Source organism: Oncorhynchus clarkii, chromosome 18 (assembly GCF_045791955.1).
Source record: "Oncorhynchus clarkii lewisi isolate Uvic-CL-2024 chromosome 18, UVic_Ocla_1.0, whole genome shotgun sequence".
Classification (NCBI taxonomy): Eukaryota; Metazoa; Chordata; class Actinopteri; order Salmoniformes; family Salmonidae; genus Oncorhynchus; species Oncorhynchus clarkii.
This window is the reverse complement of record NC_092164.1, coordinates 52,165,190-52,192,819: the sequence shown is the minus strand read 5'-3', so window position 1 is coordinate 52,192,819 and position 27,630 is coordinate 52,165,190. Positions and strand designations below refer to the sequence as shown.

General features: G+C 42.7%; 1 protein-coding gene across 1 annotated transcript; it reads right to left on the bottom strand.

The window, feature by feature from the left end:
- Positions 1–8,727: 8,727 nt before the first annotated feature.
- LOC139372369 (SWI/SNF complex subunit SMARCC1-like) lies at positions 8,728–27,238 on the bottom strand. Its single transcript, XM_071112081.1, has 25 exons — positions 27,143–27,238; positions 26,554–26,635; positions 26,223–26,473; positions 25,948–26,017; positions 25,691–25,763; positions 21,942–22,017; positions 21,734–21,859; positions 21,432–21,529; positions 21,189–21,310; positions 21,046–21,105; positions 20,909–20,946; positions 20,681–20,793; positions 20,347–20,418; positions 20,113–20,226; positions 19,874–20,022; positions 19,136–19,311; positions 16,948–17,206; positions 16,804–16,878; positions 15,065–15,120; positions 14,815–14,947; positions 14,583–14,728; positions 13,145–13,279; positions 12,868–12,997; positions 12,104–12,190; positions 8,728–9,030 (listed from the first exon to the last, which is right to left on the bottom strand). The coding sequence occupies exons 1-25, from the start codon at positions 27,236–27,238 to the stop codon at positions 8,945–8,947; spliced, it is 2,823 nt and encodes a 940-aa protein (XP_070968182.1). The 3' UTR covers positions 8,728–8,944.
- Positions 27,239–27,630: the final 392 nt, after the last annotated feature.

Genomic DNA, 27,630 nt, shown 5'->3' with positions numbered 1-27,630 from the left:
TTATTATGATTCCTTTTACTAAATACAGCTACATTTCCCAAACAACTATTTAGGGCTGTAAACACAATGTCTACTTAGATACAAATAATGGAATTGAACATAAGTATGGATTAATACATATCATTTAGTTTGATAAATAAATAGGCACGTTTTACTTATTTCTACAAATGATAAATGAAAAACATTAATTCAACAGCTTGAGTGTATGGAAGCACAAAACAAGGGTAATACATTATATCTGGTTCATTGACGTGAACTCAGCCTCTCTTCTAGTTACATCACAATGTATTACCTGGTGAAACTATAACTAGTGTCGTGTCTTTGGCATCATTCAACTGAAGACTTATTTTTATCAAATAAATTCTCTGTAATTATTACGTGATTAAACTAACTAATCATGTAACTGTGATTAACTAGGTAGTCGGGGGAACCAAGGAAAATATTCAGATTACAAAGTTCGAATTTTCCTAATATAACTTTCAGATATTTTAATATCTGATCAATTAGTCTTCTAATGAATGAATTATTCTTTACCTCAAGTTAGTCTCATTCCAAACGTCGTAAATTGTTGGTTATCTGCATGAACACAGTCTTTACTATGAGTCATCCATACATCAATTGTCTTAAATAATGTATTTACTAACTAAATAATCACAGAAATGTATAAACAAACAAACAGATATAGTTACAAGGAAATGATAGCGGAGTTTCCCTAGTGGGATAAACCGGTATCGCGGATTGGTGGACAAAAGGGAAGTGGGGGTCGACCGAGATAAAAGACACTACAAAGTTGATTATCATAACAATTGAAATGCTAATCCTTTACACATGAATGCTCACTCATTCGGGAATAATTGCAATCAATATATATATTTACGCTCAGTGTGTCGTTGTGATCTCTGTTAAGAAGCTAGTTTCTGTTGGATTGGTTGTCCGCCCTCTCGCTCTCTGCGGTGGTTAGAATGGCTAGTTCAGAGTAACATTCAGCAATGTTGTTATAGAATAGATGTTTCGGCGGTTGTCAGTCTTCTTTAGCCTTAGCCCTCTCGTGGTTATCGAGGTAAGCTGGTCTCTACTCAAACCTTAGCCCTCTCGTAATTGAGAGAAGCATGGTCTCTAGATAAATTCCCATGGTGGGGGTTATATTCAGAAGGGCAGAAAAAGGCTGTCCCATGACACCAGATCAATGTCTGTACTCATGGGGAGGGCCAATGACTTAGTTAACTTTAAAGGGAATTGGGTTCCCTTTCATTAAACAGTTTCAAATCACATTACATAAGTTCACAAATAGTTTAATCTTTACTCATTCATTTTACACAACAATTAGATGCAAGCCTCATAACTGAGACTCTCGTATAAACAGGGTTATGGTAATGTGGCTGTATTGTCTCTCATGAGTTTCACAAACATTAAACGAATTGGACCGGTCATAGCTGGATTCTTCCCCGACCGTGTACACCTTCTCCAAAACATGTACATTGTTCAGTCCTCAAGTTCTATGTTGTGGAAGAAATTCCTTTGTTCTCCCTATAAAAACACACTCTCTCTCTATACTGTCTGGCCATGAGGAAGAATCTCCTCCAGGAACTTACGACCTGAGATAACAGCAGCCTGGGTGTAGGGGAGAGAGAGAGAGAGGGATGGTGCTCGCTGTACCCAAAGAGGGCAATGTCATGACACTAGGGAGGAGCTACCCATCAGATTAGGTGTACGATTCACTTTGACTTTCACCTCTGCAGGCCGTCATTGTAAGTAAGACTTTGTTCTTAACTAGTTAAATATAGGTTAAATAAACACATTTAAATAGAACAGAGATAGAGGGCACCTAACCTGACACTGGACAAGAGAGCACCTGTATTCGAAACCTTTATAGACATATTCATTTAAAAGGAAATACTCAGGCAAGATGGTCCAAGCATTCTCAGTGTAGCTACTGTAAAATCCGGTTGGTTTCACGTAGAACCTTTTACACAGAGAGTTCTACATGGAACCCAAAAGAGTTCGACCTGGAACCAAAAAGGGTTCAGGAAAAGAAGAATTACATGAAATGTACTGTCTATCACTTATCTGATATTCTGAAATATGGTAAATGGCCATTGCAACAAAAACAAGGAAAAAAAAGTTAAACATTATCTGAAAGTAGACTGTTAGATAAAAACAGTTACTGAAAAAAATACAATGCATTTCTCTAGTTTGCTATAGCTACTGTTATCTGAATTACCACTGTTCATATTTAATCTTGTTTCTTTTTTTCCCCTTTACCTGTGAAAGACCTTGGGACTAAATATATATCTTGTATGTTATTTGTTTCCATTTGGTAATTAACCTGTTAGAGCTCTAGGGGCGCTATTTCATTTTTGGATAAAAAACGTTCCCGTTTTAAGCGCGATATTTTGTCACGAAAAGATGCTCGACTATGCACACAGTTTTGGAAAGAAAACACTCTGAAGTTTCAGAATCTGCAAAGATTTTGTCTGTAAGTGCCCCAGAACTCATTCTACAGGCGAAACCAAGATGATGCATCACCCAGGAATTAGCAGAATTTCTGAAGCTCTGTTTTCCATTCTCTCCTTATATGGCTGTGATTGCGCAACGAATGAGCCTACACTTTCTGTCGTTCGCCCAAGGTCTTAGCAGCATTGTGACGTATTTGTAGGCATATCATTGGAAGATTGACCATAAGAGACTACATTTTCCAAGTGTCCGCCTGGTGTCCTGCGTCGAATTCGGTGCGCAATTGCCAGCTGCTTCTACTTTACCATTTGATTCAGGGGAGAAAGCATGTGTCCAAGAACGATGTATCAATGAAGAGATATGTGAAAAACACCTTGATGATTGATTCTAAACAACGTTTGCCATGTTTTCAGTCGATATTATGGAGTTAATTTGGAAAAAAGTTCGCGTTTTGAGGACTGAATTTTCGGATTTTTTTTGGTAGCCAAATGTGATGTATAAAACGGAGCTATTTCTAATACACAAGGAATCTTTTTGGAAAAACTGAGCATCTGCTATCTAACTGAGAGTATCCTCATTGAAAACATCAGAAGTTCTTCAAAGGTAAATGATTTTATTTGAAGGCTTTTATGTTTTTGTTAATGTTGCGTGCTGGATGCTAACGCTAATGCTAACGCTAAATGCTAACGCTAGCTAGCTACTTTTACACAAATGATTGTTTTCCTATGGTTGAGAAGCATATTTTGAAAATCTGAGATGACAGTGTTGTTTACAAAAGGCTAAGCTTGAGAGATGGCATATTTACTTCATTTCATTTGCGATTTTCATAAATAGTTAACGTTGTGTTATGCTAATGAGCTTGCTGATAGATTTACACAATCCTGGATACAGGGGTTTTTTCATAGCTAAACGTGACGCAGAAAACGGAGCGATTTGTCCTAAACAAATAATCTTTCAGGAAAAACTGAACATTTGCTATCTGAGAGTCTCCTCATTGAAAACATCAGAAGTTCTTCAAAGGTAAATGATTTTATTTGAATGCTTTTCTGTTTTTTTGTGTAAATGTTGCCAGCTGAATGCTAATGCTAAATGCTACGTTAGCCATCAATACTGTTACACAAATGCTTGTTTTGCAATGGTTGAGAAGCATATTTTGAAAATCTGAGATGACAGTGTTGTTAACAAAAGGCTAAGCTTGAGAGCTAGCATATTTATTTCATTTCATTTGCGATTTTCATGAATAGTTAACGTTGCGTTATGGTAATGAGCTTGAGTCTGTATTCACGATCCCGGATCCGGGATGGGGAGATCAGAATTTTAGTAACCAAACGTGTTATTTTGGATTTTGTTTATTTTAGATTCTTCAAAGTAGCCTTTGCCTTGATAGCTTTGCACACTCTTGGCATTCTCTCAACCAGCTTCACCAGTCTTAAAGGAGTTCCCACATATGCTGAGCACTTGTTGGCAGCTTTTCCTTCACTCAGCGGTCCAACTCATCCCAAACCATCTCAATTGGGTTGAGGTAAGGGGATTGTGAGGGCCAGGTCATCTGATGCAGCACTCCATCACTCTCCTTTGTCAAATAGCCCTTACATGCTGGTTAAGTGTGCCTTGAATTCAAACCCAAAAAATTGGTGTCAACATCAAAGCACCTCCATGCTTCATTGTGGGAACTGCCCATGCGGAGATCATCCGTTCACCTATTCTGCGTCTCAAAAAGACATGGGGGTTGGAACCAAAAATGGCACATTTGGACTGATCAGACCAAAGGACAGATCTCCACCGTTCTGATGTCCATTGCTCGTGTTTCTTGGCCCAATCAAGTCTCCTCTTATTATTGGTGTCCTTTAGTAGTGGTTTCTTTGCAACAATTCGACCATCAAGGCCTGACTCAGTATCCTCTGAACAGTTGATGTGTCTGTTACCTTAACTCTGAAGCATTTATTAGGGCTGCAATCTGAGGTGCAGTTAACTCTAATGAACTTATCCTCTGCAGCAGAGGTAACTCTGTCTTCCTTTCCTGTGGTGGTCCTCATGAGAGGCAGTTTCATCATAGCACTTGATAGTTTTTGCAACTGCACAAGTTCTTAATTTTCCGGCTTGACTGACCATGTCTCAAAGGAATGATGGACTGTCATTTCTTTGCTTATTTGAACTGTTCTTGCCAGAATATGGACTTTGGTCTTTTACCAAATAGGGCTCTCTTCTGTTTACCATCCATACCTTGTCACAACACAACTGATTAGCTCAAATACATTAAGGAAAGAAATTCCACAAATTTACTTTGAACAAGGCACACCTGTTAATTGAAATGCATTCCAGGTGACTACCCCATGAAGCTGGTTGAGAGAATGCCAAGAGTGTGCGAAGCTGTCAAGGCAATGGGTGGCTATTTTGAAGAATATAATGTTTTTGGGTTACTACTTGATTCAATGTGCTATTTCATTGTTTTGATGTCTTCACTATTCTACAACATAGAAAAAGGTAAAAAATAAAAACCCTTGAATGTTTAGGTGTCAACTTTTGACTGGTTCTACATTTTTCAGCTGTGATGTTTCACAAGTTCCTCCACTAAACTACTTCTCCCGCTGGTCAATTGACTATGGCTGCCCATCCGGCCAGGACCACAGCCACCTCCACCCATTTTACCTCATGATGACATCCCCAAACACCAATTTGGCTTCCAATCCTCAGATTATGCCTCAGACTCATGCCCCCAAACTAGCTCTGGACCTAGCTTCTCCCTGCACTTACAGCTCCCCAACAGACCAGCATTATCTACCAAACAAGCCTGAACAAAGAGACGAGAGTATGAGGAAGAAAAACCAAAACATTCCCAGAACATCTAATAAAGAGTGCAAAGCATCCTCATACTTTCTTGACAGCTCCACCTAAGCAAATTATATGAACTCAGCTAAAAAAGAAACGCCCTCTCACTGTCAACTGCGTTTATTTTCAGCAAACTTAACATGTGTACATATTTGTATGAACATAACAAGATTCAACAACTGAGACATAAACTGAACAAGTTCCACAGACATGTGACTAACAGAAATGGAACAGTGTGTCCCTGAACAAAGGGGGTTCAAAAATCAACAGTAACAGTCAGTATCTGGTTTGGCCACCAGCTGCATTAAATACTGCAGTGCATCTCCTCATGGACTGCACCAGATTTTCCAGTTATTGCTGTGAGATGTTACCCCACTCTTCCACCAAGGCACCTGCAAGTTCTCTGACATTTCTTGGGGTAATGGCCCTAGCCCTCACCCTCCGATCCAACAGGTCCCAGGTGTGCTCAATGGGATTGAGATCCAAGCTCTTCGCTGGCCATGGCAGAACACTGACATTCCTGTCTTGCAGGAAATCACGCACAGAACAAGCAGTATGGATGGTGGCACTGTCATGCTGGAGGGTCATGTCAGGATGAGCCTGCAGGAGGGGTACCACATGAGGGAGGAGGATGTCTTCCCTGTAACGCACAGCGTTGAGATTGCCTGCAATGACAACAAGCTCAGTCCGATGATGCTGTGATACACCGCCCAAGACCACGACGGACCCTCCACCTCCAAATCGATCCCGCTCCAGAGTACAGGCCTTGGTGTAACGCTCATTCCTTCAACAATAAACGCGAATCCGACCATCTCCCCTGTTGAGACAACCGCAACTCGTCAGTGAAGAGCACTTTTTGCCAGTCCTGTCTGGTCCAGCGACGGTGGGTTTGTGCCCATAGGCGACGTTGTTGCTGGTGATGTCTGGTGAGGACCTGCCTTACAACAGGCCTACAAGCCCTCAATCCAGCCTCTCTCAGCCTATTGCGGACAGTCTGAGCACTGATGGAGGGATTGTGCGTTCCTGGTGTAACTCTGGCAGTTGTTGTCATCCTGTACCTGTCCCGCAGGTGTGATGTTTGGATGTACTGATCCTGTGCAGGTGTTGTTACACATGGTCTGCCACTGCGAGGATGATCAGCTGTCTGTCCTGTCTCCCTGTAGTGCCAGTCCCAATGTATTGCCCTGGCCACATCTGCAGTCCTCATGCCTCCTTTCAACATGCCTAAGGCACGTTCACGCAGATGAGCAGGGACCCCTCTTTTGGTGTTTTTCAGTGTCAGTAGAAATGCTTCTAGTGTCCTAAGTTTTCATAACTGTGACCTTAATTGCCTACCGTCTGTAAGCTGTTAGTGTCTTAACGACCGTTACACAGGTGCATGTTCATGAATTGTTTATGGTTCATTGAACAATCATGGGAAACAGTGTTTAAACTCTTTACAATGAAGATCTGTGAAGTTATTTGGATTTTTACAAATTATATTTGAAAGACAGGGTCCTGAAAAATAGTTATCTTATCTTGTTGCAGCAGATCAGGCAGAACATGGGCCATGCATGACCTGTGTGTTCACCATGTATAACTGCAACGCTTGTGGCTGTTTAGAAGGAAACCATTTGGGTGATATCATTATCACCCCCCGCTCTCTAATAAACTCAGCAAAAAAAGAAACATCCCTTTTTCAGGACCCTGTCTTTCAAAGATAATTAATAAAAATCCAAATAACTTCACAATCTTCATTGAGAAAGGGTTTACTAAATAATTCCAGAATACACACTTACATGAGACAAGGGTCCCTAGTTGACTGACAAGATATGATGGCTTGTTGCATCTTAGATGGAGAAGTGGAAAATAGAGGAAAAAGGGACGTTTATCGTGGATACATTCTATAACTAGTTTCACAATCATATACCTTGCACATGAACCACCACCTGTTTTGGGGTAAGAAAATAATGGATGTATTTAAATGTTGAATGCCTTCGTTCGTCTATCTCGGTTAGAACCAAGCCCCCTCGGAAGGTTGTTTCGGTGGGCTCTCTTATGGGCGTAAGGCTCTGATTGTCCACCAGAGGTCACAATGTCCTTAGTTGTGGACATGAGTTCCAGCTCTTTGTCTCTCTGGTCTAAAGGAAGGTGAGTTTATTTCTTCACATCGTTTCGAGGTTCAGAGTTTCAACCATTTCCATTTCCAACAGCGAACGCTCCAACCTTTTCTGGTCTAATATATTAATTCTTAGCTAGTCCTTTTAAGCACTCTAGTTGGAAAGGGCAGTCCATCACACAGACACTTCTGACCTCATTCGGGGCATGATTAGAAGTTCTCTTATGACTCCTAAAATGACATTCTTATCTTAACAAAAATAATTTCATCCATTTTCATATCACATAGACAACTTGACAGATAAAGGGAGTATCATTCTTAAGTTAAAGTATTTGGTTGATAGTTTTTAATAATATCACAAAATGAAAACCAATATGACAGTTTTCTACATCTGCCCACTGACCATTTCTCACATTCAAATGTTAGAAATATTGTTCCAAAGTTTACTTTTTGGACATTAGCGTTTTGTCCACATGTGCTGTAGTCTGGCTTTTTTTATGGCGGTTTTGGAGCAGTGGCTTCTTCCTTGCTGAGCGGCCTTTCAGGTTATGTCGATATAGGACTCGTTTTACTGTGGATATAGATACTTTTGTTCCTGTTTCCTCCAGCATCTTCACAAGGTCCTTTGCTGTTGTTCTGGGATTGATTTGCACTTTTCACACCAAAGTACGTTCATCTCTAGGAGACAGAATGTGTCTTCTTCCTGAGCGGTATGACGACTGCGTGGTCCCATGGGGTTTATACTTGCGTACTACTGCTTGGACAGATGAACGTGGTACCTTCAGGCATTTGGAAATTGCTCCCAATGATGAACAAGATTTGTGGAGGTCTACAATTTTTTTTCGGAGGACTTGGCTAATTTCTTCTGATTTTCGCATGATGTCAAGCAAAGAGGCACTGAGTTTGAAGGTAGGCCTTGAAATACATCCACACCTCCAATTGACTCAAATTATGTCAGTTAGCCTATCAGAAGCTTCTAAAGCTATGACGTAATTTTCTGCCATTTTCCAAGCTGTTTAAAGGCACAGTCAATTTAGTGTATGTAAACTTCTGACCCACTGGAATTGTGATACAGTGAAATAATCTGTCTAAACAACCTATAATACTTTTCCTCTAAAACACTCACCATCAAACTCAAGATGACGACTGATATTCTCCCAAATTAGCCACTAGTACCATTAAGTTCCAATGTTTCAGCTAGAGAATGGTGCTGTAATTATTTTATACTTGTTGGTCAGTATCCAGTACTGTATCTGTGTGATGTCAATGTCCTGTAAAATAGAGTATCACGTCCAACATCATTAAACTCTGAACACACACTAAAAAAAAAGACACGTACACAGATCGACAGTTTCATATAAAACACAATGATTTGCGTATACTCTTCAGCACTGGTCAATAAAGCATACAGCAAGTGTGTGTAACAATGGTTAAATGACATCAAAATGACAGTCACATGAGGACCTGTCCAATGTGAAGATTAGATTCCTTGACTGTTTCTTACTGTGGATCCAAAATATGTACTGTGTGTATTCATAAGGTGACTGGGGTCAGGGTGTGGTCTCATGTTTCTGCTCCCCGGCTGTGTATGGCTGTGCTTGGAGGACCAGGCTGGGTCGGAGCTATCCCATCAGGCTGTGGTGGTGGGTCTGACAGAAGAGAAGAAGAAACTACATGAGCGGGCACGTTCCAGCGGATCAGTTTCATGCAGTTAGTTACCAGCGTTGGTCACCACCTTTTAAAAAGTGGGTGGCATTATAGGGATAAAAAAAATGTCCGACTTGCACCTACATATCAACTGCATGAACTTCGTAAAATCCATGCGCTCAAAGGCCATTGCTTGCATTGTGGAAGGCACTATGGTCAATTAAGGTGTTTTTGATTGACCACGCGAACGTGACCAAATCCATGACTGAAACAGGAACCAACTTTGCTGAGATTTAAAAGACAGTGGATACAAATGAAAGTGATATTTGAAACCTTTCTAACCAATGAATTGTACAAATGTTTTCAGTTCGTGAGTGTGTGATACAGGTGGTAGAGACAAGTTTATTTTGATCTTATTAATAAGAAACTTTAATAAAACAATGGCAGCTATGTTGATTTGGGGCTTCCTGTTGGAAAACAACAATGACCAACTTTTGGCTGTGGCAGATACACCTCCCCAAACTTCAATCGTCAACTTCCGTCTGCATTACTAAGTCAACATACAGAGCATTCGGAAAGTATCCAGACCCCGTCCCCTTTCCACATTGTGTTGCGTTACAGCCTTTATTCTAAAATCGATTAAAACTAATTTTCTTCATCAAACAATATCCCATAATGACAAAGCAAAAACAGGTTTTTAGAAATTGTAGCAATTTTTTTTTACAAATAAAACACAGAAATACCTTATGTAAATAAGTCCAAACACACCAAGACAGTCGTGAAGAGGGCACGACAAAGCCACTCCCCTCTCAGGAAACTAAAAAGATTTGGCATGGGTCCTGAGATCCTCAAAAGGTTCTACAGCTGCAACATTGAGAGCATTGGTTGCATCACTGCCTGGTATGGCAATTGCTTGGCCTCCAACCACAAGGCACTTCAGAGGGTAGTGCGTACAGCCCAGTACATCACTGGAGCAAAGCTGCCTGCCATCCAGGACCTCTACACCAGGTGGTGTCAGAGGAAGGCCCTAGAAATTGTCAAAGACCCCAGCCACCCCAGTCATAGACTGTTCTCTCTACTACTGCATGGCAAGCGGTACCGGAGTGCCAAGTCTAGGACAAAAAGGCTTCTCAACAGTTTTTACCTCCAAGCCATGAGACTCCTGAACAGGTAATCAAACGGCTACCCGGACTATTTGCATTGTGTGCCCCCCCCCAACCCCTCTTTTATGCTGCTGCTACTCTCTGTTCATCATATATGCACAGTCACTTTAACTATACGTTCATGTACATACTACCTAAATTGGCCGGACCAACCAGTGCTCCCGCACATTGGCTAACCGGGCTATCTGCATTGTGTCCCACCACCCCCCAACCCCTCTTCTATGCTGCTGCTACTCTCTGTTCATCATATATGCATAGTCACTCTAAAGATACCTACATGTACATACTACCTCAATAAGCCTGACTAACAGGTGTCTGTATATAGCTTTTCTACTCTTTTTTCAAATGTCTTTTTACTGTTGTTTTATTTCTTTACTTACACACACACACACACACACACACACCTTTTTTTCCCACACCATTGGTTAGAGCCTGTAAGTAAGCATTTCACTGTTGTATTCGGCACACGTAACAAATAAACTTTGATTTGATTTGAGTATTCCGAACCTTTGCTCTGAGACTCGAAATTGAGCTCAGGTGCATTCGGTTTCCATTGACCATCCCTGAGATGTTTTTACAAATTGATTGAAGTTCACCTGTGGTATATTGAATTGTTTGGACATGATTTGGAAAGGCACACAGCTGTCTATATAACATCCTGACAATTAACAGTGCATGCCAAAGCCATGAGATTGAAGGAATTGTCCATAGAGCTCCGAGACAGGATTGTGTCGAGATAAATATCTGGGGAAGGGTACCAAAACATTTGTGCAGCATTGTATGTCCCCAAGACCACAGTGACCTCCATCATTCTTAACTGGAAGAAGTTTGAAACCACCAAGACTCTTCCTAGAGCTGGCCACACGGTCAAGCTGAGCAATCGGGGGAGAAGCGCCTTGGTCAGGGAAGTAACCAAGAATGGTTACTGACAGAGCTCCAGAGTTCCTCTGTGGAGATGGCAGAACATTCCAGAAGGACAACAATCTCTGCAGCACTCCACCAATCAGGCCTTGATGGTAGAGTGGCCTTACGGTAGCAACTCCTCAGTAAAAGTCACATAACAGCCCGCTTGGAGTTTGCCAAAAGGCACCTAAAGGACTCTCAGACCATGAGAAACAAGATTCTCTAGTCTGATGAAACCAATATTGAAATCTGGCCTGAATGCCAAGTCTGGAGGAAACCTGGCACCATGCCTACAGTGAAGCATGGTGGCAGCATCATGCGGTGGAGATGTTTTTCAGCGGCATGGACTGGGAGGTTGAACAGAGCAAAGTACAGAGAGATCCTTGATGAGAAACTGCTCCAGAGCTCTCAGGACCTCAGACTGGGGCGAAGGTTCACCTTCCAACAGGACAACAACCCTAAGCACACAGCCAAGACAACGCAGGAGTAGCTTCAGGACAAGTCTCTGAATAGCCTTGCGGGGTCCAGCCAGCGCCCGGACTTGAACCCAATCGAACATCTCTGGAGAAACCTGAAAATAGCTGTGTAGCAACGCTCCCCATTCAACCTGACAGAGCTTGAGAGGATTTGTAGAGAAGAATGGGAGAAACTCCCCAAATACAGGTGTGCCAAGCTTGTAGCGTCATACCCAAGAAGACTCGAGGCTGTAAATCGCTGTCAAAAGTGCTTCAACAAAGTACTGAGTAAAGGGTCTGAATAGTTATGTAAATGTGATTTAAAAAAATGTTTACATTTGCAGAAATGTCTAAAAACCTGTTTTGCTGTGTCATTAGGTGGTATTGTGTGTAGATTGAGGGAGGGAAAAAAACTATGTAATACATTTTAGAATAAGGCTGCAACGTAACAACATTTAGAAAAAGTCAAACACCATCAATATGTTAAAATTATGGGTACATTTTTTGTGAACATTTTCTAGAGGTAAGGGGCAGTGTGGGGTGAGGGTACTCACACATGCCGTTGGGAGCTCCAGGGTGTCGGGGGGCCATGGTGAGAGAGTTTCCCCCAGTAGACATCATCTGGCTGGGCATGGACTGGCCTAAAGGAGAGGTGAGAGATGGATGTTACATATTTTATTTATTTATTTATTTATTTATTTATTTCACCTTTATTTAACCAGGTAGGCAAGTTGAGAACAAGTTCTCATTTACAAATTGCGACCTGGCCAAGATAAAGCAAAGCAGTTCGACACATACAACGAAACAGAGTTACACATGGAGTAAAACAAACACAGTCAATAATACAGTATAAACAAGTCTATATACGATGTGAGCAAATGAGGTGAGATAAGGGAGGTAAAGGCAAAAAGGCCATGGTGGCAAAGTAAATACAATATAGCAAGTAAAACACTGGAATGGTAGATTTGCAATGGGAGAATGTGCAAAGTAGAAATAAAAATAATGGGGTGCAAAGGAGCAAAATAAATAAATAAATAAATACAGTAGGGGAAGAGGTAGTTGTTTGGGCTAAATTATAGGTGGGCTATGTACAGGTGCAGTAATCTGTGAGCTGCTCTGACAGTTGGTGCTTAAAGCTAGTGAGGGAGCTAAGTGTTTCCAGTTTCAGAGATTTTTGTAGTTCGTTCCAGTCATTGGCAGCAGAGAACTGGAAGGAGAGGCGGCCAAAGAAAGAATTGGTTTTGGGGGTGACTAGAGAGAATGTCATTTACCATGACATTCACACACACACAACGTGTGTGTTTGCGCGAGTACAGACCTGTGTGTTGTTGTGGAGTGTATGGTGCTTGCTGCTCTCTCTGCTGTAGAATCTTCATCTCTGCATGTTTCAGCTGCTCAGAGTGGAAACTCTGTCGCTCTGACAACAGCTGCTGACGCTGTTGCTCCAACTACACACACAGTGAGAGAGGGGCAGGGAAAGAGGGACACAGATACATGTTACATTTATAAGAAACCATTATGAAATACCCAAAGTCATTTTTAGTAGCTCCCCCAAACTAGAGCCCAATTGGCTAGATGTAGATCTGTATACTCACAGCCTCTTTCTCTCGGTCCATGATGGTCTCCAGCTCCTCAAAGTGTCTCAGTTTGATCTCCAGCTTCTTCATCTGAGTCTCCACCAACAGAGCCACCAGAGACTTGATCTTCCTCTCCTCTACTGCTGCTAGGTGCTAGAGAGAGAGGGCAAGAGAGAGAATTACTGTATCTATTTGCTGTACACAAAATACAAAACATTTATTTCCATCACAGACTGACCAGGTAAATCCAGGTGAAAGCAATGATCCCTTATTGATATCACTTGTTAAATACACTTCAAAAATCAGTGTAGGTGTTTTAAATTTAACTAGGCAAGTCAGTTAAGAACAAATTCGTATTTACAATGACGACCAACACCGGCCAATCATGGACGACGCTGGGCCAATTGTGCTCCGCCCTATGGAACTCCCAATCACGGCCGGTTGTGATACAGCCTGGATTTGAACCAGGGTGTCTGTAGTGACGCCTATAGCACTGAGAATCAGTGCCTTAGACCACTCAGGAGAGAGGGTAAAATAGACTAAGCCTTGAGCCAATGGAGACCTGGATTGTGTATGTGTGCCATTCAGTGGGTGAATGGGTAAGACAAAATATTAAAGTGCCTTTGAACGGGGCAGTCTGTTCATTGGTACAAATGAATGAACTATCTCCAGACTGTCTAGAATGCTTATCTACACTGATTGACCTTGGCTTTAGGCGAGGAGGGAAGGCTCGAACTATAGGGCCTCTCTACCAGTGTCAAGAAGAGACGGAACATTTAGAAAACGCTGACGTCATTTTCAGTTTATAACCTGTGGTAAAATGTGTATGAAGGTAGTACTCTCTTGAATTAAAGGCTGTTACCTGACTTTTAATACCGGGGCTCTGTCCATTCTTATAAAATATAGGGTCTTACAAACCCTTCGAATGCATTGACAGAGTGTTTAATTTTGATTGGGAATTAAAACAGAGGAATTTAGAATTCCCTCTACAGTTTTTCACACTCAACAGTTTCCAATGTGTATTAAGAATGGTCCACCACCCAAATGACATCCAGCCAACTTGACAACTGTGGGAAGCATTGGAGTCAACATGGGCCAGCATCCCTGTGGATACTTTGGACACCTTGTAGAATCTATGCCCCAACGAATTGATGCTGTTCTGAGGATAAATGAGGGGGGGTGTAACTCAATATTAGGAAGGTGTTCCTGTTGTTTGGGAAACTCAGTGTGTGAGTTACCAAATAAGTTTAAACTTTCCCAAAAAATATGATCACATAAAAGGGGAGAGAGAGTGTGGTGTGGTTGATTGGCTTGGTCATAAGTTATGTTGTGACAGGCCAGTAGAAAGAAAAAAGTAGGGGATAGGCCAGTTTAATGGACAGTAGACAGGGATTGGCTGATGGGTGGGGTAAGTGAGCAGCGATAGGGTGGTTTGAGGGTTGTGGGTGGGGCTTACCTTGGCCTTAGTAGCGGCGGCGCCGAGAGCAGCAGCTGCTGCCGTGGTAACGGTCCCATCTACCAACTCCAGCTCTGCTAGTCTCCTCCCTTCATCCTGCTCTACTTCCCTCCATCGTCCAGCAATCTCATCCTTCTCCCCTCGGTCTAAAAGGGAGAAGGAGATCATCTAGAACTTACATTATTACACACCATCTTGTCTGTAAAAATCTAAATTAGACACACACACACACCTGTCTCGTGGTTCCCTCCGCTATCGCAGTCTCTTTCCTCTGTGACTGTCATTTCAGCATTCTCTCTCTTAACTCGTTCTCCTTCCACTGACCTCTCTCCTCCACTGGGCTCTAGAACAGTCTGTCTATCCGCCTGGAACACACACACACACACACAATCATCACCCACTGACAATCAGATTCTCAGAAACACCAGAGTGTAAATTCCTGTCTCACTTCCTCTGACCCCACAGGTCACTTCCAGTCTCACCTGCAGAGACTGCTGGGAGCCAGAGTCAGTCTCCATCTTCTCACCATCCATCACATCTACAGGGAAGGGAGGGATAGAGTTTATTTAACTAGGCAAGTCAGTTAAGAACAAATTCTCATTTACAATGATGGCCTAGAGTGAGAAAATGTGATGGAAGGATTCTCTACTGCAGTGTTTGAGGGTTGAGGAGTGTGTGTAATATGTACAGTACCAGTCAAAAGTTTGGAGACACCTAATCATTCCAGGGTTTTTTCTTTATTTTTACTATTTTCTACATTGCACAATACTAGTGAAGATATCAATACTACGAAATAACACATTGGAAGGAATCATGTAGTAACCAAAAATGTTTAAACAAATCAAAATATATTTGATATTCTTCAAAGTAGCCACCCTTTGCAAACTCTTGGCATTCTCTCAACCACCTTCATGAGGTAGTCACCCCAGAATGCATTTCAATTAACAGGTGTGCCTTGTTAAAAGTTAATTTGTGGAATTTCTTTCCTTCTTAATGCATTTGAGCCAATCAGTTGTGTTGTGACAAGATAGGGGGGTATACAGGAGCCAGCCCTATTTGGTTAAAGACCAAGTTCATATTATAGCAAGAACAGCCCAAATAAGCAGAGAAAACAACAGTCCATTACTTTAGACATGAAGGTCAGTCAATACAGAAAACGTGTGCAGTCGCAAAAACCATCAAAAGCTATGATGAAACTGGCTCTCATGAGGACCACCTCAGGAAAGGAAGACCCAGAGTTACCTCTGCTGCAGAGGATACGTTCTTTAGTTACCAGCCTCAGAAATTGCAGCCCAAATAAATGCTTCAGAGTTCAAGTAACAGATACATCAACTGTACAGAGGAGACTGTGTGAATCAGGCCTTCATGGTCAAATTGCTGCAAGGAAACCACTACTGAAGGACACCAGTAAGAAGAGACTTGCTTGGGCCAAAAAACAAGAGCAATGGACATTAGACCTGGTGGAAATCTGTCCTTTGGTCTGATGAGTCCAAATTTGAGATTTTTGGTTCCCACTGCCGGACTTTGTGAGACGCAGAGTAGGCGAACGGATGATCTCTGCATGTGTGGTTCCCACCGTAAAACATGGAGGTGTGATGGTGTGGGGGTGCTTTGCTGGTGACACTGTCAGTGATCTATTTAGAATTCAAGGCACACTTAACCAGCATGGCTACCACAGCATTCTGCACCGACATGCCATCCCATCTGGTTTGCTCTTAGTGGGACTATCATTTGTTTTTCAACAGGACAATGACCCAACACACCTCCAGGCTGTGTAAGGGCTATTTGACCAAGGAGAGTGATGCATCAGATGACCTGGCCTCCACAATCACTCAACCTCAACCTAATTGAAATGGTTTGGGATGAGTTGGACCGCAGAGTGAAGGAAAAACAGCCAACAAGTGCTCAGCATATGTGGGAAGTCCTTGAAGACTGTTGGAAAAGTGTTCCAGGTGAAGCTGGTAGAGAGAATGCCAAGAGTGTGCAAAGCTGTCATCAAGGCAAAGGGTGGCTACTTTGAAGAATCTCAAATATAAAATATATTTGATTTGTTCAACACTTTTGTGGTTACTACATTATTCCATGTGGGTTATTTTGATTTGTTATTTAGTTTTGATGTCTTCAATGTAGAAAATAGTCAAATGAAGAAAAACCCTTCAATGAGTTGGTGTGTCCAAACGTTTGACTGGTACTGTATATCTGCCGTGTTTCAGACTCCTACCTGCCTTCTCAGCCTCATTGAGTGCAGGGAACTCCAGAACCTTGTCAGCTTCCTCATGCACACGACAAAACTCCTCTACAGAGAGACAGAGACCGGGTTAACACAAACGCTCTCTCTCCCTCACACACATGCACACGTACGTACCCAAAGCAGCCTTGGCGGCGGCGGAGGCAACTCGGGGATCAACCACGGATGCCAAGAACGCCACGGTGCTCATCACCGGATTCTCTGATTGGCTGAAAGGAACGGGCTGGTAGGCCAATGGGCCAAGAGAGGAGGCGGAGTCCTCCAGATAAGGGTCTTCTATTGGCAGGCGCAGGAAGTGGAGGATGCACTCGTCCTGGGTACGAGACCCCACGTGTTCGGACACCTTGTTCCAGTCGTCTCTATAGACCTCTAACGCCTGGGATGGAGGGGGAGAGAGAAGAGAGATAGGGGAAGAAGAGAAATAGGATGATAAGAGAGAGAGGCATGAGGGAGAAAAGAAGGTTATTGGCCAGATAACTAATACAAATATAAGTACCAATTTTTTTTTTCAAGCATAGGTTTACAGTACAGCAATTCATCAGTTGCTGTTATGTTGTGTTGCTACCATGCTGTGTTGTCATGTGTTGCTGCCTTGCTATGTTGTCGTCTTAGGTCTCTCTTTATGTAGTCTTCTCTCTTGTCGTGATGTGTTTTGTCCTGTATTTATTTTGTATTTATTTATTTATTTTAATCCCAGACCCCTGTCCTCGCAGGAGGCCTTCTGGTAGGCCGTCATTGTAAATAAGAATTTGTTCTTAACTGACTTGCCTAGTTAAATAAATAATAAAATAGAGGTAGTGGAAACAACATTATCAGCATCATTATGATCCAGCACCTCATCTACCCTGAGTCATCCCCTACCCGTTTCCAACCATTGCGGCGTATCAGTACTGTGTAGTCAACTAGTATAATTATTGTTTGTGAAGTAAATATGGTGGTTCTCATTAAGGATCTGGTCTTCTGAGATACAGGCAAGTACACAGCAAACCAAATAACTATACAATTAAACAACTAAAGGAAATACAATATTTTTAAAAAATCAATCAATCAAATGATCATATGGTTGGTTGCTTGAGACTAATGAGTTGTCTACAGGATCTGTTCTTTTTTCACATATATGTTTACAGTTTAATTTTATGGGTGATCTTCTCCATTAAACACATTTCTTTCACTCTACAAGTCCATTCTTCCATAGTAGGAATGTCCTTATTTAACCGATGTGCTGTAATACATTTCTTTGAAGCAGACAAGAGTATATTTAATAGGTTTTGAAACCGTTCAGGGATAACTAACTATGGCACGTTTTGGATTCTTTGCCAGGAAACATTTAAATACATTGTTTACAGAGACGAAAACACCATTCCACATTTTCATTATTCTATGACAAGATCAAAAAACGATGTAGGTCGACAATTCCCCACATTTTCTCCAGCATTCATTGGTTGTTTCTGGTCTTCACCATTCTGTCTCGAGTTAGAATGTATCTACTAATGATATTCCATTGATACTCTTTCCATATGAATGAGTGTGTAATAATAATCATTTTCAATGTTCTCAGATTCAGATTCCCATTTGCACTTAGTTTGCATAGTATTATTCTATGTCATGAGAGCAATAGATTGTTATAGCTGTGTTATTGGTTTACTACCAGTTGTCCTTTTATGAGTATTGATTAGGTGTTTTTCTATGGGTGGTGTATAGACTTGGGGTACAAATGAAGTAATGATCACCTTTGAAAACCTGAATCTAGTGATAATGGGGCAAAGTCAGTAAGATATACAATACCAGTTAGGGGTGATGAGCCATAGGCTGATGGAGCAGATGATTGGACTACAGGTTCTTACTGTTGATCTTCTTTCCCAGAAAAGGTCTTACTACTGTTGCGTATTGATCACCATAGATTTGTACTATTTTCGAGCCATCTAGATGAATGTTTTATCCAAGTAATCATTAGTTGCGATCGTGTAACCCAGTAGCACCACATAAAGTTTGGTAACCCTAGGTCACCTGATTCCTTGGCAGTTGGAGTGTTTTGTACCTCACCCTCTGTTTTTTACATTGCCAAAGAAACATTAAAATTAGACAGTCTAATTGTTGAGAAATGGATTCTGGGACCAGAATAGGTAGTGTCTGAAAGAGGAAAATATCTTTCTGATATGACAGTGTTGTAGTACTCGAGTCCACGAGTCAGACCTGACCCGGAATCAAGTCACCATTTTCAAGACTCGACCAGTGATGACTCCGACCAGTGACTTGACTACATCACTGAGTAGAGGGAAGATAAACTGAGAGATGATTGGCTCACCTCCAACAGTAGGAGGGTCTCCTGTTCTGTCCAATCCCTCCCTGAACTGGCTCCTTTACTCTTGGGGTGTTTCCTGGCATACAGGTCTGTTCTGAGGCCAAAGTTCTGAGAGTCTGAGGGCTTCTCTACACTTCTCTCAGGGAAGAACAACATCTGCTGGGAGGACGACACCTGGACAGGGAGAGAGTGAGGGGTGGAGGGGAAGAGAGAGGGATGGAGGGGGAGAGAGTGAGGGATGGAGGGGGAGAGAGTGAGGGATGGAGGGGAAGAGAGAGGGATGGAGAGGAAGAGAGATGGAGGGGGAGAGAGAGGGATGGAGAGGGAGAGAGTGAGGGGGAGAGAGAGGGATGGAGGGGGAGAGAGATGGAGGGGGAGAGAGGGGGATGGAGAGGGAGAGAGTGATGGAGGGGAAGAGAGATGGAGGGGGAGAGAGAGGGATGGAGAGGGAGAGAGTGAGGGATGGAGGGGGAAAACAAGCATACAGGCTGTCAATTTGTACCTCAATTTCACTGTTAGTGTTTGCTTATATATACATATTTTTTTTCTTTTTACCTTTATTTAACTAGGCAAGTCAGTAAAGAACAAATTGTGCGCTGCCCTATGGGACTCCCAATCACGGATGTGATATAGCCTGGATTCGAACCATGGACTGTAGTGACGCCTCTTGCACGGAGATGCAGTGCCTTAGACCGCTGCGCCAATCAGGAGCCAAAAAACATTAGTGTGTGTGTTACCTGTGTGGTCTGTGCTGCAGCGGGGCCAGTCCTGAGGGTGTATCAGCCAGTGTGTTGAAGTGAGGGGTGGGAGGGGGTCCCATAGGGAGAGGTCTGCTTTCTGCATCCACCTGGTAGTTCACTAACCCCCACTGCTCCAACAACGCATGGACCCTACACACAGTTACAATACACACACAGTTACAATAAACACTGTTACACAACACACACACAGTAAGTGGTAGTTTAAACTTCATAGCACACCTCATGACAGCGCAGAGGTCTCCTGTCAGGTTCCGTCTGCAGGAGGTGGAGCTGAGGTACTCCTGGGGGTTCAGCCGGTACGAGTCAATCATGAAGTTACGATATGCCAGGTATCTACACACACACATTGTGTTCATTTACTCATTATGTCTCTGAAGGGGTACAATCATGTCTGAAGAAAACAGCAGGGGCCCAAGCACTGAACCCTGAGAAACACCTGAAATTGTTACTCACATCTCTGGAGATTTGGACTTGTTCTGTCCGTTAAAGAACTCTGGAAGAGCTCGTTTCTCGATCTGGTGAATACTGGAACATGTACACAAAGTTTGGATAAAAACAGACAACACTCATTTTGAATATACAGTGGGGCAAAAAAATATTTAGTCAGCCTCCAATTGTGCAAGTTCTCCCACTTAAAAAGATGAGGCCTGTAATTTTCTTCATAGGTACACTTCAACTATGACAGACAAAATGAGAGAGAAAAAAATCCAGAAAATCGCATTGTAGGATTTGTAATGAATTTATTTGCAAATTATGGTGGAAACAACTATAACTGGTGTGTACTAACCAGTTATAGTTGAACCAGGCGGTGTAGGACGGGACGATGATGTGGTGAGTTTGTTCTGTGATGTTGTCTTCTCCATCTGACAGACGCAGCCCCTCTCTGCCCTCCTCATCCTCCTGCACACACACACATACAGTACATAATTGGTATATCGGTGTGTAGGACACACTAAATTCCTCATCAAAATTAGATAATTCAATCAAATTCTTGCAGTTCTAATTGAATTGTTACCCTTCCACCAGGAAGCAGAGAGTCATCCTCAATTTCATCTGAAGAAAAGAGGGACGAGTGGAGAATGAGTTATAACCACACACACACACACACACACACACACACACACACACACACAAAACCTCTCTCTCACTCACCCAGGTCGGTCATCATCCCTCCTTTGACAGGAGTGTTCTCACTGTCCTTCTTTGGGTTCACTGCAGACAGAGAGACACAACAAGTAAACATCTGTCTGTGTGTGTGTCTGTCTGTCTGAGTGTCTGTGTGTGTACACATGTACCATTCTTAGGCAGTATAATTTCTTCCATATTAGGGACAGGTGTTGGATCCTCCATATCTTTAGTCAGATCCTCCTCTACGTCTTCCTCTTCCTCCTTTGGCCCACGCCTCTTAAACCCACCACTAGGGAGGGAAGGCAGGGTTATAGAGAGGGCCAATAGGTAGAGAATAGGGGTTAAAAGGAACAAATATGAAAATTCCATCAAGATTGAGCTAGGGGTGGAAGAAGAGACAGAAACCTCACCTCTTCTTTCCTCCTTTCTTTTTGCCATCGGAAGAGGGAGGAGAGGGGGAGCGTCTTCTCTTCTTCACTAGAGTAAACTTACGGGAGGGAGGGAGAGACTTAAGAGGGAGGAGAGGGGGAGCGTCTTCTCTTCTTCACTAGAGTAAACTTAAGAGAGGGAGGGAGAGACAAGTGATGGTAGACATACCAACTAAGTAAGTGCTCACACAGGCCTGTTAAAAAAAAGACAGTGGAGGGAGAGCAACACACACACAAGCACACAACTAGCCCAGAGCCACAGGATCTCACACATACACACACACCTGTTGGTCTGTGACGTGGACTCTCCGGCGGAGGATGAGAGGAACGTTTCTGTCATCTACCAGGTAGTCTTCTTCATTCATCCACTCATTATACACCTCCGTATCCAACACCCAGCCTGCATGCACCTGTACACACACGTATTCATCACTTGTGAGAAATAGTCATAGAACTGTGTGTGTGTGTGTGTGTGCGTGTGTGTTTTCTTACCCTCCAAGGTCTGTGTGTGTGTGGAGGTTCCTGTACCTCTCCCTCTACGTTACTGGAGGACAGCCAGCTATCGTAGCTACAGGAAACAAACAGTCATACACATGATTATGGAGGGTGTGTGTTTGTGTGTTAGGGTTGAAAATGTTTACGGTATTTTACAACATGTTCCATCCTGAGAATAAATCACTTCTCTCACATGTAACCCAGTATTTTCCACCAACCGGAAGTGTCATTCAAAAGCATTATAAGGCATATAAATAGGCATATGTCTGGATTAGATTTGTATTTTTTAGGGATCCCCATTAGCTGTTGCCATGCACACAGCAGCTACTCTTCCTGGGGGCCAAACACATTAAGGCACCTATAAGATGTACTGTTTTATACGTAATGTGACATTATTACACCACCACATATCCACAACACAAAATGTTCAATACCACCATACAACAATATCACAATGTGTGCATATGCATGTGTCTGTACCTTTGTGTGTGTCTCTTCACAGTCCCTGTTGTTCCATAAGGTATATTTTTACCTGCTCTTAAAATCTGATTCTACTGCTGCATCAGTTACCTGATGTGGAATAGAGTTCCATGTAGTCATGGTTCCATGTAGTACTGTACCCCTCCCATAGTCTGTTCTGGACTTGGGGACTGTGAAGAGATGTGTGGCATGTCTTGTGGGGTATGCATGGCTGCCCTGTTCTGAGCCAACTGCAATTTTCCTGCAAATTCCCTCTTTGTGGCACTTGACCACACGACTGAACAGTGGTCCAGGTGCAGCAAAACTAGGGCCTGTAGGACCTGCATTCTTGATAGTGCTGTTAAGAATGCAGAGCAGCGCTTTATTAGGGACAGACTTCTCCCCAACTTAGCTACTGTTGTATCAATATGTTTTGACCATGACAGTATACAATCCAGGGTTAGAGCTTTGATCGGAAATTCAAGCCTGATGCTACCTGAGCCAAACATTAAATACATTTAGAGCCATACATTTTATGAGCCCTATATTAAAAAGGCATTTAAATGACCAAGCCCACATGATCGTGCCATTATCCAATACAGCTATGATATAAGCTACTGCACATTACGCACAACAGAAAAACATAAAAGCCCATAGATGTACCTAGCTATATGCTCTCTTGGGTACATAAGTTAAACTCGCTCCAGTAGGCTAATCTTTTTGACTGTGGACTGTATTATATGGACTGTAATTGTTCAAACCATGATAGAGCAGGGAGAGAACATGCGATTCTGGTGCAGCACATGCGGCCTACAAAGTTACAAGTTTAGGCTAGCGAATTTGATTTGAATAGTTGTATAATTAGTAGGCTGATGCATATATACCCATGATAACATTTCCCCATGTTATTAGCCTACCTCTCTTTCTCTATTGCTGCTTCATTCCTTCCTCCATTTCAACAGTTAAATGAAATAAGTTTGGTTGTCCTCATCTTCATCATTCTAATGACATCCTTGAATAATATAGGACTAGAATTAGATGCAGAAGGCTTTCACTTCTCTTCAGGAAGATGGAATGGTTGTTTGTCTGAATAAATAACTGCTACAGCCTACCAGCATAGCGCTTCGCTCTTCTTTCAAACTACCTGTGAGTTCTATTGGCTGCTGTATAAAACATTCAGCAAACAAGAGCTTGCATCCCTCTTCAAATAGTCTATTGGCATAAGAAATTATGTCCAGCAAGGTATTGTAGGAATGTTTTCCTGCATGGGATTCCAAGAGCTGAGTTTTTTAAAGGTGAGAGGCCAGCGGAGCACAGGTGCGTGCGTATTGCACCAAGAGACCGAGGCTATAAGTTAGAAGCTTATTATGCATAACCAATCATTAATTAGCTAAATATAAGGCTAATACTGCATTGAATATATAACCTGAAAGAGGTAGTCTAGGACATCTCTATATATACACATCTCATATACAGTACCTTGCGAAAGTATTCGGCCCCCTTGAACTTTGCGACCTTTTGCCACATTTCAGGCTTCAAACATAAAGATATAAAACTGTATTTTTTTGTGAAGAATCAACAACAAGTGGGACACAATCATGAAGTGGAACGACATTTATTGGATATTTCAAACTTTTTTAACAAATCAAAAACTGAAAAATTGGGCGTGCAAAATTATTCAGCCCCTTTACTTTCAGTGCAGCAAACTCTCTCCAGAAGTTCAGTGAGGATCTCTGAATGATCCAATGTTGACCTAAATGACTAATGATGATAAATATAATCCACCTGTGTGTAATCAAGTCTCCGTACTAATGCACCTGCACTGTGATAGTCTCAGAGGTCCGTTAAAAGCGCAGAGAGCATCATGAAGAACAAGGAACACACCAGGCAGGTCCGAGATACTGTTGTGAAGAATTTTAAAGCCGGATTTGGATACAAAAAGATTTCCCAAGCTTTAAACATCCCAAGGAGCACTGTGCAAGCGATACTATTGAAATGGAAGGAGTATCAGACCACTGCAAATCTACCAAGACCTGGCCGTCCCTCTAAACTTTCAGCTCATACAAGGAGAAGACTGATCAGAGATGCAGCCAAGAGGCCCATGATCACTCTGGATGAACTGCAGAGATCTACAGCTGAGGTGGGAGACTCTGTCCATAGGACAACAATCAGTTGTATATTGCACAAATCTGGCCTTTATGGAAGAGTGGCAAGAAGAAAGCCATTTCTTAAAGATATCCATAAAAAGTGTTGTTTAAAGTTTGCCACAAGCCACCTGGGAGACACACCAAACATGTGGAAGAAGTGCTCTGGTCAGATGAAACCAAAATTGAACTTTTTGGCAACAATGCAAAACGTCATGTTTGGCGTAAAAGCAACACAGCTCATCACCCTGAACACACCATCCCCACTGTCAAACATGGTGGTGGCAGCATCATGGTTTGGGCCTGCTTTTCTTCAGCAGGGACAGGGAAGATGGTTAAAATTGATGGGAAGATGGATGGAGCCAAATACAGGACCATTCTGGAAGAAAACCTGATGGAGTCTGCAAAAGACCTGAGACTGGGACGGAGATTTGTCTTCCAACAAGACAATGATCCAAAACATAAAGCAAAATCTACACTGGAATGGTTCAAAAATAAACATATCCAGGTGTTAGAATGGCCAAGACAAAGTCCAGACCTGAATCCAATCGAGAATCTGTGGAAAGAACTGAAAACTGCTGTTCACAAATGCTCTCCATCCAACCTCACTGAGCTCGAGCTGTTTTGCGAGGAGGAATGGGAAAAAATTCAGTCTCTCGATGTGCAAAACAGACATACCCCAAGCGACTTACAACTGTAATCGCAGCAAATGGTGGCGCTACAAAGTATTAACTTAAGGGGGCTGAATAATTTTGCACGCCCAATTTTTCAGTTTTTGATTTGTTAAAAAAGTTTGAAATATCCAATAAATGTCGTTCCACTTCATGATTGTGTCCCACTTGTTGTTGATTCTTCACAAAAAAATACAGTTTTATATCTTTATGTTTGAAGCCTGAAATGTGGCAAAAGGTCGCAAAGTTCAAGGGGGCCGAATACTTTCGCAAGGCACTGTATATATATATTTTTTTAATCTTTTTTTAAAATCTTTACAATTAAAATAATGCTTTCATTTAAATAATTTATTATAGTTTACTGGTTTCTCACAGTTATTTAACCCCGGAAAAGGGAGTGGTATTGGTGGTAAATCCTGGTAAATCTCGGTAACTGGGTTCCCACCATTCAACCCTAGTGTGTGTGTGTTACCTGTCAGGGTGCCTGCCCCAGTGCACCAACACATAGTTGTCCTTCCGCATAACAGGGCGCACCCACTCCCAATCTGGAAATAAGGACACACAAACACACACCAACGGTCAAAAACTAAGAACAGAACTCACAAAATTACATAAAACTGTGAATTTGGATCAAAGCTGCCAACAGGCTATGACCCACAAAGATCCTATTAAATTAGTTACAATATGTAATTCTATGCGATGACCCCACACACACACACACACATTGACCTTGGTCTGTGACAGCTGGACGGGGGTAGATGTGGTGAGAGGCTTGGGTTCTGTCCTCAGTCAACGAACCCTGAGACAGACAAATAACTACATTACCCATCCACTTAGAGAAAGAACTACATTACCCATCAGTTGAGACAAAGAACTACATTTCCCAACAGAGATAACAGCCCAAGAGAGAAAACAACAGCACCCATGGCAGAATTACATAAATCTTCCTGCTCTCCATCTATCTTCCCTTCTTGCTGCCCTCTCTCCCTAACCTCCTGCCTCACCTGGTGTTTGGTGATGATGTCAGCCAGTCTGCTGTTCAGGTTCTGATCCACCTCCTGGTCCACATACATGACGGGCCTCGACAGACAGCTATTCTGGACCAGGGTCTTCTCCAGAGTAGTAAACATCTCTACGTTTCGGTCCGTCCTGGAGTTCTGTAGGTCAAACCTTCTCCTGGGGGAGGAAGAGTACCCATGCAGGTTACCAAGCAGGCCCCGAAACAGGACGTTGCCAAAGGTGTCACTCACCAGCCCTGTCAGAGGGAGGAGATAGGAGACAGGGGATGGGGGCTAGGAGGTAAGTGATAGGGGATAAGATCTGTCACTCACCAACCCTGATCAGTCTTGAACTTGTATGCAGTGCCAAGGATGTGGCAAAGCCCGCCTCCTGGGCGCAGGTCCAGGAAGCACTGAGACTAGAGAGGAGCACACACACAAACATACCAATAATGGCGCCGGAGATGGGTGCTGTTTTACGGGCTCCGAACCAATTGTTCTTTTTTGTGTGTTTTTTTTCGCGTTATTTGTAACTTCTTTTGTACATAATGTTTCTGCCATAGTCTCTTATGACTGAAAAGAGCTTCTGTACATCAGAACAGTGATTACTCCCCTTTTATACAGACGCAAAGGATTTACTCCAGATACCCGACAAGGCCCAAATCCCCGTCATTCGTGTGAAGAGAAGACGCAGATACAGTGGACGCAGGTCCGGGTGCCTTGTGAGAATTTGTCGGCGAGTGAGTAACCCTCCTCTACTATTTGTCCTATTGGCCAACGTGCAGTAATTGGAGAATAAACTGAAGGAGCTCCGTTCAAGACTATCCTACCAACGGGACACTAAAAAGTGTAATTTCTTATGTTTCACAGAGACGTGGCTGAACGACGACATGGATAACATACAACTGGCTGAGTTTTCCGTGTACCGGCAAGACAAAACAGCTGCCACAAGGGGTGGCGGTCAAGGGGTGGCGGTGGCGGTCTGTGTCAGTCCTCCTCAGGAGACTGAAAAGATTTGGCATGGGTCCTTAGATCCTCAAAAAGTTCTACAGCTGCACCATCGAGAGTACTGGTTGCATCACCACCTGGTATGGCAACTGCTCGGCCTCCTACCACAAGGCACAACAGAGGGTAGTGCGTATGGCCCAGTACATCACTGGGGCCAAGATTCTTGCCATCCAGGACCTCTATACCAGGCGGTGTCAAAGTTAGGCCCTAAAAATTGCCTAAGGCTCCAGCCACCCTAGTCATAGACTGTTCTCTCTGCTACTGCACGGCAAGCGGTACCAGAGTGCCAAGTCTTGGTCCAGAAGGCCTTTACCCTTCAGCCATAAGACTGCAGAACAGATAATCAAATGGCTACCCGGAATATTTGCATTGACCCCCCCCCTTTTTATGCTGCTGCTACTCGCTG